Genomic DNA, 11,344 nt, shown 5'->3' on the forward strand with positions numbered 1-11,344 from the left:
TGCTTGACAAATTAAACGTTAGTTTTATTCCGTATTTGTTCTAGCCTAAACCGTAATTATTTTAAAGCGCCTATTCACCCCCTCCCCCCTCTAGGTGACATCCACGTCCTTTCACCGCCGCCGACAACAAGAAAGATTAGAACATGGGAGACCGTCGCCGCTTCGATCCCAGGAAGGCCACCACCATGGTCTTGATATGCCGCACAAACCGATGAGCTTGCCCACTTCGTGGATGCGGAGGCCATTATTCTTCTCCTCACGCTGAAATTAAAATTGGTGGGCTCACTACTCTTTCCTTTCAGAAAGACATGTCATGAAAAACGGGGGACGCCGTGGCCAGTGATTTTTTAGACTGTTAGAATTTGAAATATGTTGAAAACGTGCTCCGGTTTTGATGAAAACCATCCTGTTTTATGTACAAATATATAATTTTGAATGAAAGTTGTCCAGTTTGTTCAAACTTACATCAAATATGACTGGAAGTTTGCAGCTAGATTTAGATGGCCGTTCTCCCGTACCATTGATGTAGTGACGGATGCGGTGTACGTTCAAAGGGTTCGCGTTGGATATGGCCTTAGCATGTCTAGGAAACGACTGTCCATCGGTGAAGAATTTTATGTGAGAACCTCGGGGATGATCCCGAGTTTGTGCGGCTCAAAGTTAGAAGAAAAACTCCGAGCTTCAGTCGACATAACATTAATATACGCTCCCTGGCACACAAATCTCATTTCACTGTGTAAACGGCTACTATGTCATTCTATATTTCTTGCCCTTGCTGGCGATCCCTAACAACTGTAGCGAGTAGGTCAACCCAAAGGTCCGAAGACATGGCTATATAGCAAACCATATAGAGTGCAGAGTAGGACACGAACGCTTACAAAAAGCTCAGCTTACTGCAGATAAGTTTACGCAACATTGCCATACAAAGTAAGCCTCGATGTGGCCCATCCTTCCAAAAGCACGAAATGTAAAATGTGCTTACAAGGATCGTGCTGCTAACTTCTAAGTACCTTCTAACTGCAGCCCGTACGCACCGTCGACGCTGACAACAGCTTGTCCTTCTTCAGAAAATGGGAGGGGAAGGGGGACTTGCAGGCCGTGATGTGGGATTTGAGCTTGGGAATATTCGGGTGGGCGCTCCTGCATCTGTGGCACCTTAGCTCCATTGCGAGAAGCTTCTCGTCGGGGCTGATACTCGCGAACCCCTGCTGGTCAACCTCCTCCATGACATCAACAGAATCAAGGAAAAATGCACTGGTGAAGGAGTTCCAGTGCTTCTTGTTCTTCAAGCTGGGTGAGTTGAAATCCTGGCTTATGACATGGAGGTGCAGCTGCCGCATGGACGGAACCTGCAGAAACCAGGACAGATAAGATCGTTCTTGCTCATGCCCATCACAAAGTTTGGAGACCAGCTGGGAATGATAATCAGTTAAACACTGAGTTATAGTAGTACCGAATGATATCCAAGCCTGAACGTCAGAGATGCATCTTCCTCTAGGAACTTATGTGCCCACTTCAGCCCAGCTGAATGCAAACTCCTAAGCAGTGGTAAGTGCGCTTTCTTGACATCCGCTAGAGAATCAAGACCATCTGTCCTAGATATCACCAACACATGCCTTTTGGCCTGCATGTATAAAGAGCTTTGCTGAGAAGTCGAGCAGAGCACTAGGAATGAAGGGGAAAGGGTATTTAAGTTCAGAATACCTTGGGATAGAGGTCCTTCAGAACAACAAATTCATCAGATATCTCAAGGATAGAATCCGCGTTCTTGTATTTTTCTGGGTGCATGGCAACCTCATAAAGGGACTGTGCCCAGGATCCCCAAGTCTTGTTCGTGACCGCACCATTCTTCTTGTTGTCTTCCTCTCTTGCTTGGTTCGGAGCATCAGGTGAACCCATGGAGTTGTCATGATAACTTACTGTGTTGGTCCCTTTGCGCTCATGGTGTTCCCTTGAAGTCAAAACAGATGGAAGCAACTTACACTTTTTGGTCCTTTCAGAATCATCGCTGCCCTCTCGCTTCATTTTTGAATCATTAGGTGACATCACTCCAGATGCTGACTTCTTTGATGAAGTTTCATCATTCTGCTTCCCTGTGTAGCTCTGGGCAATGGATGCAAAGTTCTCAAAAAGTGAATTGTATGCCTCACGAAGAACCTTACACCCTTTGGTATAGTCATTCTTCAGACAATCTGGACGCATTGGATTCATATTTGGTCCCAGCACATGTATGACATGGGTCACCCCTTCCTGTTGATGCAGAGGGGAAGTTGATGGAAGCGGAACAGCAACAGAGTTACCAGGTCTCAACGTGTCAGCACATTCCTTGGTTGCATGCTGTAAAGCTTCTCCAGCAGCATTAAATATTGCTGCATTAACCCCTCCACCTCCAGGTTTTAACCTCCTGCATGAAACACTGACAGATATTATCTCGAGGGCCATGATAGAGGAGGGTCCTAACAATTTTTGCTTGAGATAGACAAAAACAAAAGGTCCAGTTTGACTCTGAGCAAGGATAAAGCAGGATTCAAGTACTCAACATACATAACATAATCTGAAATCATATCTGCATTTGGATCATAAGTATTTAAGTGCCAAAAATAATTACCAGTTGGCAGCATTAGCAATCACGTTGCAGTGAAGACCTCCTTTTGAGTGCAACTGAGTGATGTCTCCAACAAATGTGAAAAATCTGCTGGAGTCAAAGCTCTTCTTAGAAGCCTTGTCCTTGACTAATGACAATATTCTTGATTTCTGGCTCAAGTCAACAAGAATAAGTCTTACATTATCATGCTTTTGCACGAAATCAGTAGCTGCATCTACTATAACGTCAGATGCTTTCTCAAGATCGAACTGGAAGTCAGCAGTAGAAATCGATGGAAATGCCAGAGTGCACAAACTGATGTCAGAAGAAACACTTTCCTTACTTTGTTCTTCTTTTTCCATCAGGTTATCCAACTTCTTTTCTACTTGCATTGAACAGGCACCACTAGCTTCAAGGTTTTCCTGTTTCAACGTTGTATTTTGCTGCTCTGTCTTTGTTTCGCTTGATGCAAGCATAGTTCCACTGGATTTGTCAACCTTCGAAGTATCTGCCTTCTTGAGAAATTTCATTATACCAGTTTGTACAGGCCCTTTGCTCTTCTGACCAAATACTCCTGAAGCAAGACTATGTGAAGGCCCTAAAGCACTATACATATCAACTGCCTTCTTAATGTCATCGTCATCCGTACAGAACGTGATCCGACTGAAACCTTCAGTCAGCAAGGGTGTCTGTTTGTTCTTCAACATGCGGTTCACAACCATGGCAGCCATTCCGCCCTGCACATTTCCTTCATGGCTAGTCCGGCTAACCGAGCGTGAGATGCAAGCCTTCGCAGGAAGATCCAAGAAAACAGCATGCACATCCGCTTGTACGGTGCAGCCAAGCTTCACAAAATCAGAGCGCTGCTCTCGTTCCAAGTTGCATCGGTCAATGAGAACGCTCTTTCCCTCCTTCAAAGCGTCTGCTGCAGCCTTCAAGCACTGTATTTTGGTTCCAGCTTTGCCCTTTCCAATTGTATCCTAGAACACAATAAAGACCCACACAAAATCTTGTCACAGTTGCTGGAGTTTTCATTGACGATACGGTTATTAACATTCAAGCCAAGTAAAAATTGCACTACCCGAATCACCCCAACTTACTCATGGAATAGGATTTTGGTGTTTTGACTTTGAGATGCTATCAGCTTTCGCATGCGGAGCCATTTTTCGCAAGGTAAGTACAGCTGTTATTAATACCACGAGACCGAAACTACAGTTTCAAACCTGCGATACAGTAACTAGTTGTGCAAAATATAAGCAATTCCAGAGCCGAATCAGATGAGCCCGCATTAAGCATTACGGAATGCTTGTCTTGAGACCTCAAATTCACAACGGAGACGACAAGTACCACCACTCAGCACATTAGCACGTAGGGAGAGTGGATCGCGTGGGGCGCACCTGGCAGACGCGGGCCCATGGGCGACCGGCGGCGGCGGCACCGGCCATGACGGCCTCGGCGAACGTGGACTTGCCGCTGCCCGGGGCGCCGACGAGGATCAGCAGCACCTGCTTTCCGGCATCCTCCTTAGTCTCCGCGCCCGCGCCTGCAATGGTTAGAGACAGCGGCGGGCTAGGGTTTTAGCGTCGACGGGTGGCACTGGTTCGACCGATTAGACGAGGAAAAAGGTCAAAAATCACCTGGGGCTACTGCAGAAGTCGATGGTGCGGCAGGGGAACCGCCTTCGCCGGGATCCATTCGCGCAGAAACTCCAGAGGAGAGGAACCGGGGGCCTCTCACCGGCGGCTAATCGGCTATGGCGGAAGGGAGTGGGGTGAGGGCGGAGGAGGCGAAGAGGGGATGAGAGGAGGGGGCCGACGTGCAAACGGTGTGGGGTCTGTCTGTCAGTGCCCCCATAAGAGCTAATCAGAGCCGTTAATCGTTCAGCATCATGTAAAAAAGACAGGAAAAACAAAAAACAGTCAGATGTGGGGTCTAGCTGTCAGTGTCCCTATAAGAGCTAATCAGAGCCGTTAATCGTTATGTGACAAAAATAGGGAAAAAAAATATAGTGATATGTGGCTGCTGGGATTCGAGCCCAGGTCTCCACGGCCACAACGTGGAATTCTCACCACTAAACTACAGCCACTTTGGTGATGTACATGTCACAGAGAACTTACTTAACAGATATGTAAAACTTTTGTACTATAATATTTCAGCAAAATCGTTGGGTTTAGTTCGTAGTACAATCACGGTGTATTCATGTGCTCAAAATCTGCCTCATCATACGATAGACGGCATTATTGTACAGAACCACGCAGAGAAAAGCTAGACAGGCTTATATAACTATCAGTACTCGTTGAAATGTATGGCGCCGAGCTTCCACACCACGTACGTGGTGCCGAACATGACGGTGGTGATGATCCCGAAGGACGCCGCGACGATGAGCACGTCCGTGCCCACGGGCAGCGCCGCCAGCCAGTCGAACGTCCACCCTTCCTTGGGCATGCCGCGCTTGGTGTCGTCCAGCAGGTTGCTCGGCGCCTCCGGCAGCCCCGACCGCTTCCGCCCGCCCTTCTTGCCGCCGTCCGTCTCCCGCAGCGCGTCCAGCACCCGGCTCCCGAACTCCGGCTTGGACGACGACGACGACGACGAGCCCTTCTTGTCCGCCGGCGACGCCCCGCCGCCCCCCGGCTCCGCGTACTTGCCCAGCACGCGCGCCGCGCGTAGCCGCTCCCGAGCCGTCAGCGGCACCCGCTTCGGCGGCTCGCCCGGCTGCGGCTGCTGGCCGTTGCCGGACGCCACCGGGTTCACGCCGGCGCTGATGGTTGCGCTTTCCTCCTGCGCCTCCACCGGCGCCGCCCGGTCGTTGTCCGTGGTCGCGCAGGGTCTTGCATGCTTGAGCTCGCTCTGAGGCCTCTGCGGAGCTGCAGCGGTTCCTATCTTGTGGAAAGCATGCCTGGAGCAGAAGGCGAGCTGGGTGTAGGACGGGGAAGATCTGGAGATGCCTCCTATCTGCTGTACATACACATCCGGTTGCACCAAGAACCAAAGATTCAGTTAGCAAAGTATCTCATTTCGCCAACAATTTTTGGCATGATCCTAGATAGTCCAAACTACTAGATGAATTCATGCCTAAATTGGATGATAGCGTTAGCATTCAAGACACGAACTGAACTGAGCAGCAGAAAAATTCAGGCTCCTCGTGCACGAAACTCGTTACAACAAGAGGCATGGCCGGCATAACTTTAGTTATAACTCAAACGACGACACGATTCCTAGAAAGTGGAGGAGGGGGAGGAGGAAGATGAAGCGGGGGCTTACTTTGGCAGTGGCAACCTTGGAGGGAGAGGAACTGAGGCTGGTGGCAGCCATCTTCTTCTCACCTGCTCGGCCACTGCATTTTGTGCTCTAGGGAAGAAGAGATAGAATTTGTGAGGCCATCCCGTAGGGGGGCGACTGCTTACATCTGGCAGTTTGTTGGGCCGGGCCGATTTGATGATGCTAACGGTACGCTGTAGTAGCATCGTAGTGAAGACACTGTACACACTTTTCTTTTCTCCAATAAGCACGAAGACGCTGTACACACTTTTCTTTTCTCCAATAAGCACGAGTATGCGTATATGCTTTCCGTCCCAGAATAAATATCTCAATTTTATAGTAGCTCTAGTATAAAATTTACTAAACTTGATACATTTATTTTGAGACAAACAAAGTACTCCCTCCGTTCTTAAATATAAGTCTTTCTAGAGATTTCATTAGTGGACTACATATGAATGTATATAGACATACTTTGGTGTATATATTCACTCATTTTATTTCGTATGTAGACGTCTAGTGAAATCTTTTAAAAGACTTATATTTAGAAACAGACTTATATTTAGAAACGGAGGAAGTACTAAAGAAGGATAGAAAAGACTCTTTCACATACACTTTTCTTTTCTCAAATACACACATACTTTTCTTTTCTCAAATACACACAAATGTGTGTATCATATACTCCGTATTAAAAAAGATAGGGAAGACTCCCTTCCCATTGTTCTTTGTTCATTGTCACACCACCTAGGTAAGGATCTATGACTACTCTACTATCCCACGGTATCAACAGGCTACAAACTCATCGACACCTCCTCTACACACTTATGGCCACAGCGAATGCTCAATAAAAATAAAAATAAACTTATGGCCACAGCATCTGCTAAAAAAAAGACTTATGACCACAGGATGTTCTATTAAAAAAGAAAAGAGAGAAAGATGTACATGTATATATGGTAACATGTTAGCATGTATTCCCGTAACCCAGTCCACAAATCTGAGTCGACAGTTCACATTTTACTCTTTTGATTCAACTATGTACAGGCCCTCCCAGGTCACACACTACATCCCCTAAGGACTAAATTACTTCATTACTTGCAACCATTTCGAGAAAACAATGCTTGCGAGTTAACCCTATTCTTTCTTCTACCTAAGAACTGGCTTCTGTCCGGTTGCCGAAAACTGCACGTCTCCATTCAGAACAGAAGCCACAAACCTTTCAGCTTCTTCCATCGAAACCTCACCCTTATACACGGCGAACCTCCCTCGGCGAGGCTTGTATGCGAGCAGGAGCTTATCGGACGACTTGTATCCGGACTTGTCGAACGCGGACAGGAACGCAGATTGTTTGTTCCCGTCCAACAAGGCGTAGGTGATTGCGTTTCCAGAGCTGTAGCTCTGTCCCCTGATCAGAGTCTTCTGAGATATCTGAATGCAGAAAACATCACGAACGACAAGACATGCGTTAGAACATAGATAATGTGGCTAGGCAGGAAGAATTAACAGTTTGGTGCATCGACACATCGTCAAATTGGCTTTAAGGGGGGAAAACAAACCTCGGACAGGATTCTCTCCAGCTTTTCCTTGGCTTTGTTGGACTTGAAAACACCGATGATGCATACTGGAGCCTTCTCTCCACAGGTTTCCTCAAAATTGGAGGCTGTGAGGAGAGGGATTTTGTTTTCCTTCGGTTCACTCGCCTTGGCAGGTTTCTTAGCTTGTTCCGATGCTAGCTTCTTATTCTTCTTCTCAAAACTTTCGAGCAGAGTCTTCAATTCTTTGATACCAGATTTGAGATCTTTCACTGAAATACCATCCTTCAGAAGTTGCACCTCATCGTTAACGGTTCGACCAATAAGCGCTGGGACATTCTTCACGCCAAGGCGTTTGAGCAGTGGAAGAGAAACATCCTGAACCTTAAAAAGGAAAAAAGAAAAGTTTAGTAAGAGTAGATTAAATAGATGTTCTTGGTCCTTAACTGTTACTAGCGGACATGGCTAATCTGGAAAATTTTACCGTAAGATCAAAGATACAGCACAGCTATGACTAGCCTCTCTCGGTACAAACAATATTAGTAATGCCTAAATTTAGAAATAAATTAATCCCATTAACCACTGCTTCAGAAAACAGACTGCATAGTAATTTCTGTTCCAAGCCTTCACATGAAAGGTGAATGACCAGTGCCAGTGCAGTGATGACCTAATTTTCTGAGGCAGATAAGCAATCAGAACAGTGATGAAAAGGTAAAATTCTTACCTCTGCATCATAGAAAACCAAACGGTTGCGAAACATCCCACTGACTGCACGCCACATCGCTGGTGTGTCCTTCTTTGTTGACAACAAGAGCACTTCAGGAAGGTTTGGTAAGGCATTCGAAGGGAAATTAAACTGGGTAATATCAACCCGTCTGGAGAATCTCGGCAGGTGTTCTTGACAGAATGTTTTCAGACTCTTAGCATCGCTGTCTCCAGAATACTCATGCAAAGACCCTTTTTCCGTAGTGCTGTACGAATAAATGAAGAGACGAGCCGATTTTCCAACTGAGACATCGGATTTCTTGCAAATGGTTTTTTCGTTATCACAATTTACCTTGCCAGCCTGCATCAAGAGAGTAACTATATAAGCTATTCTTGCTATATATTAACTGTAAAGGACCAGAATTATTATATAATCTTAATCAGCTTACCCTCACTGCACCATCCAATGAACGAGCCACATCCTCCAGAACACTTTCAAGCACAAATTGACCTTTTGCTTGTTGTGTATAGAATAACAGGAGCCAAGTTATTCCTTGGTCAGCTATTTCTTTGTTGAATGTTTGCATCGTTACCTCCTGAATGGTGACAGGGCTTTTCTGCTGACCAGAAGTTCTTGCACTGGGTCTGGCAGAACCAGCAAATCCACCATGCTGGCCACCTCCCATTGATCCACCAGCAAACATGTTGGAAAAAACATCACCAAGATTAAAGCCAAATGGATTGCCACCGTCAGCTCCAGGGTTGCCACCAAATGAGAAGGAAAATGTTTTCGAATTTCCCTGACCACCCATTGTCTGCCATCCATCACCGGATGAGAAATAGGTAGTCCTGGGGCCACCACCAGTGAAGTCATGGCTCCCAAAATTTCCAGCACCCATACCTGGGTTACCCTTCTCATCACCATAGAGATCATAGTTTTTCCTCTTCTCTTCATCGGACAAAATCTCATGTGCTGCAAACATGACACCAATGCACATTAGAAAATTCAGAGTGACAGTAAAGGATGCGCTCATAGTTCAATTTATTGCCTCTTCTTCACCACAGAATGAAAAACAATTCACTAACAGGAGTTACAGAAGTCCTTGGTGGACTGATAAATCAATTGCAAAGAGAAGCAAATGTAAAATAAACACAGGCAAGAACATGAATTGGACAAAATTTCGTAAACCCTGAAAAGCTCAAGGGGCAACATGCATCACTCAGAGTCAGAGTGTGCCTGGAGGTAACTGAACTATGTCTAAAATGCCAAATGAATCGAGGTATTAATACCGGTACTTTGAACAGACATAGTTGGGTGTCTTACCATTATTTATCTCTTCAAATTTCTGTTGTGCACCCTTCTCTTTATTCTTGTCAGGATGGTATTTTAGCGAAAGCCTGTGGACACCAGAAAATAGAAATAAAAATCGGATGCTAAACTATGAGGGTTAAAACATAATCATAATATGTTTTCCTCAAATCGAAAAACTGGAAACATACTTGTGAAAAGCTTTCTTAATATCCCTTTGGCTGGCATTCTTGTCAACCCCAAGAACCTGCAACCAGAAAAAGAAGGGGTGATGTTAAGATATACCAATAGTGTGTTAACAACACCTTCTTAACACCTTGATGTTAAGAAGGGATGTCAGAGTTCATAAGCATCTGGACGCCTATTTGGTGCAAAACGGCTGAAATGGAAGCACAGTTTTATCACTTTCAGCCCCTCTACATTTAGTAACGGCAACCGATAAACAAAATTAAGGTCCACCATGGTACACTATCGGGTTCTAGCCTCTGAGAAAAGCATTCATACACATCGCTTCAGCTCATGGTGCGTTTAGTTGACATTGAATTTGTCAAAAGCCGAAATCACATTAGCTATATAGCCCCAAATCATGCGAATTTTTGACGCAATCACTCACCTTGTAGGGATCCAAGGTTTTGGCCGCGACATGCAGGGCGATCGAACTGAGGACGAGAGAGGCGACGAGGAGAGATCGGATTGGGATCCCCATCGCGCACTGCTTCGATTCGGGTTTCGCTCCTCGGCGCTGAGCTTTCTGGGTTAAGATTATCGGTCAGGCTCGCTTCTTTAGGGATTCCTCGGGTTGAATTTTGGTTCGATTTGGAGGGAAGCGGTGGCGGAAAGAGAGTTGTAGCCATCGGGGAGTGCCGCCGATTATGGAGAAGCGGGCCGAGAAATCGAGATGTTTCGCGACCGAGTCCACGTGGCGCGAGGAGGCGTCCTCCAGCGAATTCGACCAATGGGGTGACAGCTTTCCATCCCGTGTGCGTGGCGATCACAGTGTTCGACTCGAACCAAGTGCCACGCAGGATGAAGAGCATCTTAGACGTTTTTTTTTTCTTTCTTTAAGGAAAGACATCAAAGTTAAAGAAATTAGACCATGTCGTATGACAACACGTAAGAGGATGCTGAAGTCGTCACACCAAAAGACAACCAATTACGCAACGACTAAGATTCAAAGAGAGCCAATATATTTAACAACACAAATTCTCACGAGCCATTATTTGCGTCGGATCGGATGTCGCCAAGATAGAAGAGGCCATCAAGACTCTATTCAAACACGACATTTGTCGCTACCACCTCTTCGATGTCTCCACGAAAACAAAACTAATGAGGTAAAGAAAAACGAAACGAAGGGTCCCATTCCTCTTGTCGCCAACAATGCAGCCGACGGGGGAGAGGAGGGGGCGGGCTCTTAGTGTTAAGACCCGATACATGCAATATAGTCAATTAAATTTACCCAATATATATTTACTCATCCACACTCCATATTTCTCCCTCTAACATAACACACATGTCTTTAAAATGTCCATGCACTTTTTGGAACACCATAGGTGCGGCATCCCCTTGGCAATACAGAGGATAAGGGTCCCCAGATTAGGGGGGATGGGTCATGCTCGCGTCCTAGCCGCACGTGTCAACTAATGCAGACAGGGGTCGCCACGTGTTCAAAGCTAGGGAGGCCCTAAACACCGGTGTCCCCAGGAACCTGCCCCAGTCATCGCTAGACCCCTCCCCCTCGCCTCGAGGATTGGTGAGTCTCCCTTGTGGGCATCCCATGATGTCATGTCTTTTTTACTGCTCGACTTACGCGGCCAAAGTGGCTAGTACCTAGAAGAACAATGATAAAGGTGGCGACATGACTCTTCACCTTGTGATAAAGCAAAATCCAGCACATCTTGGGTAGGGTGTCTCGATCTAAACGTCCAAATATGAAAGTAACAAGCACACGATATTTTAGCCCTA

At 46.2% G+C, this 11,344-nt stretch overlaps 3 protein-coding genes and 1 non-coding gene across 5 annotated transcripts; all 4 read right to left on the reverse strand.

The window, feature by feature from the left end:
• Positions 1–874: 874 nt before the first annotated feature.
• LOC123448900 (transcription factor bHLH140) lies at positions 875–4,418 on the reverse strand. The gene is made up of 6 exons (XM_045125935.1): positions 4,222–4,418; positions 3,982–4,127; positions 2,609–3,564; positions 1,705–2,404; positions 1,454–1,624; positions 875–1,349 (listed from the first exon to the last, which is right to left on the reverse strand). The coding sequence occupies exons 1-6, from the start codon at positions 4,277–4,279 to the stop codon at positions 1,014–1,016; spliced, it is 2,367 nt and encodes a 788-aa protein (XP_044981870.1). The 5' UTR covers positions 4,280–4,418; the 3' UTR covers positions 875–1,013.
• Positions 4,419–4,598: 180 nt separating this feature from the next.
• Positions 4,599–4,670, reverse strand: TRNAH-GUG. Its single transcript has one exon. It is a non-coding gene; the product is annotated as a tRNA-His (tRNA).
• Positions 4,671–4,709: 39 nt separating this feature from the next.
• On the reverse strand, positions 4,710–5,964 carry LOC123448902. Of its 2 annotated transcripts, none has more exons than XM_045125936.1 (2): positions 5,846–5,964; positions 4,710–5,539 (listed from the first exon to the last, which is right to left on the reverse strand). In XM_045125936.1, exons 1-2 carry the CDS (start codon positions 5,894–5,896, stop codon positions 4,871–4,873), a joined length of 720 nt encoding a protein of 239 aa, XP_044981871.1. In that variant the 5' UTR covers positions 5,897–5,964; the 3' UTR covers positions 4,710–4,870. The 2 variants fall into 2 exon arrangements, with proteins under 2 accessions (XP_044981871.1, XP_044981872.1); XM_045125937.1 differs by having other exon boundaries at positions 4,710–5,536; positions 5,846–5,963.
• A 768-nt stretch (positions 5,965–6,732) lies between these two features.
• Positions 6,733–10,272, reverse strand: LOC123446597 (dnaJ protein ERDJ3A). The gene is made up of 7 exons (XM_045123174.1): positions 9,996–10,272; positions 9,574–9,629; positions 9,398–9,471; positions 8,523–9,046; positions 8,093–8,434; positions 7,393–7,752; positions 6,733–7,264 (listed from the first exon to the last, which is right to left on the reverse strand). The coding sequence occupies exons 1-7, from the start codon at positions 10,086–10,088 to the stop codon at positions 6,983–6,985; spliced, it is 1,731 nt and encodes a 576-aa protein (XP_044979109.1). The 5' UTR covers positions 10,089–10,272; the 3' UTR covers positions 6,733–6,982.
• Positions 10,273–11,344: the final 1,072 nt, after the last annotated feature.

This window comes from Hordeum vulgare, chromosome 4H (assembly GCF_904849725.1).
Source record: "Hordeum vulgare subsp. vulgare chromosome 4H, MorexV3_pseudomolecules_assembly, whole genome shotgun sequence".
Taxonomy (NCBI): domain Eukaryota; kingdom Viridiplantae; phylum Streptophyta; class Magnoliopsida; order Poales; family Poaceae; genus Hordeum; species Hordeum vulgare.

What these genes read in the sequence shown, in the direction of transcription:
- LOC123448900 (XM_045125935.1), bottom strand. Translation starts at nt 4,279, where the DNA reads ATGGATCCCGGCGAAGGCGGTTCCCCTGCCGCACCATCGACTTCTGCA. An exon ending in GACTTCTGCAGTAGCCCCAG is followed by an intron (nt 4,128 to 4,221) that starts GTGATTTTTGAC and finishes TAACCATTGCAG; the next exon opens with GCGCGGGCGCGGAGACTAAG. An exon ending in TGAAGGACCTCTATCCCAAG is followed by an intron (nt 1,625 to 1,704) that starts GTATTCTGAACT and finishes TTATACATGCAG; the next exon opens with GCCAAAAGGCATGTGTTGGT.
- LOC123448902 (XM_045125936.1), bottom strand. Translation starts at nt 5,896, where the DNA reads ATGGCTGCCACCAGCCTCAGTTCCTCTCCCTCCAAGGTTGCCACTGCC. An exon ending in CCAAGGTTGCCACTGCCAAA is followed by an intron (nt 5,540 to 5,845) that starts GTAAGCCCCCGC and finishes GTGTATGTACAG; the next exon opens with CAGATAGGAGGCATCTCCAG.
- LOC123446597 (XM_045123174.1), bottom strand. Translation starts at nt 10,088, where the DNA reads ATGGGGATCCCAATCCGATCTCTCCTCGTCGCCTCTCTCGTCCTCAGT. An exon ending in AAACCTTGGATCCCTACAAG is followed by an intron (nt 9,630 to 9,995) that starts GTGAGTGATTGC and finishes TTCTGGTTGCAG; the next exon opens with GTTCTTGGGGTTGACAAGAA. An exon ending in CATTGGATGGTGCAGTGAGG is followed by an intron (nt 8,435 to 8,522) that starts GTAAGCTGATTA and finishes CTCTTGATGCAG; the next exon opens with GCTGGCAAGGTAAATTGTGA.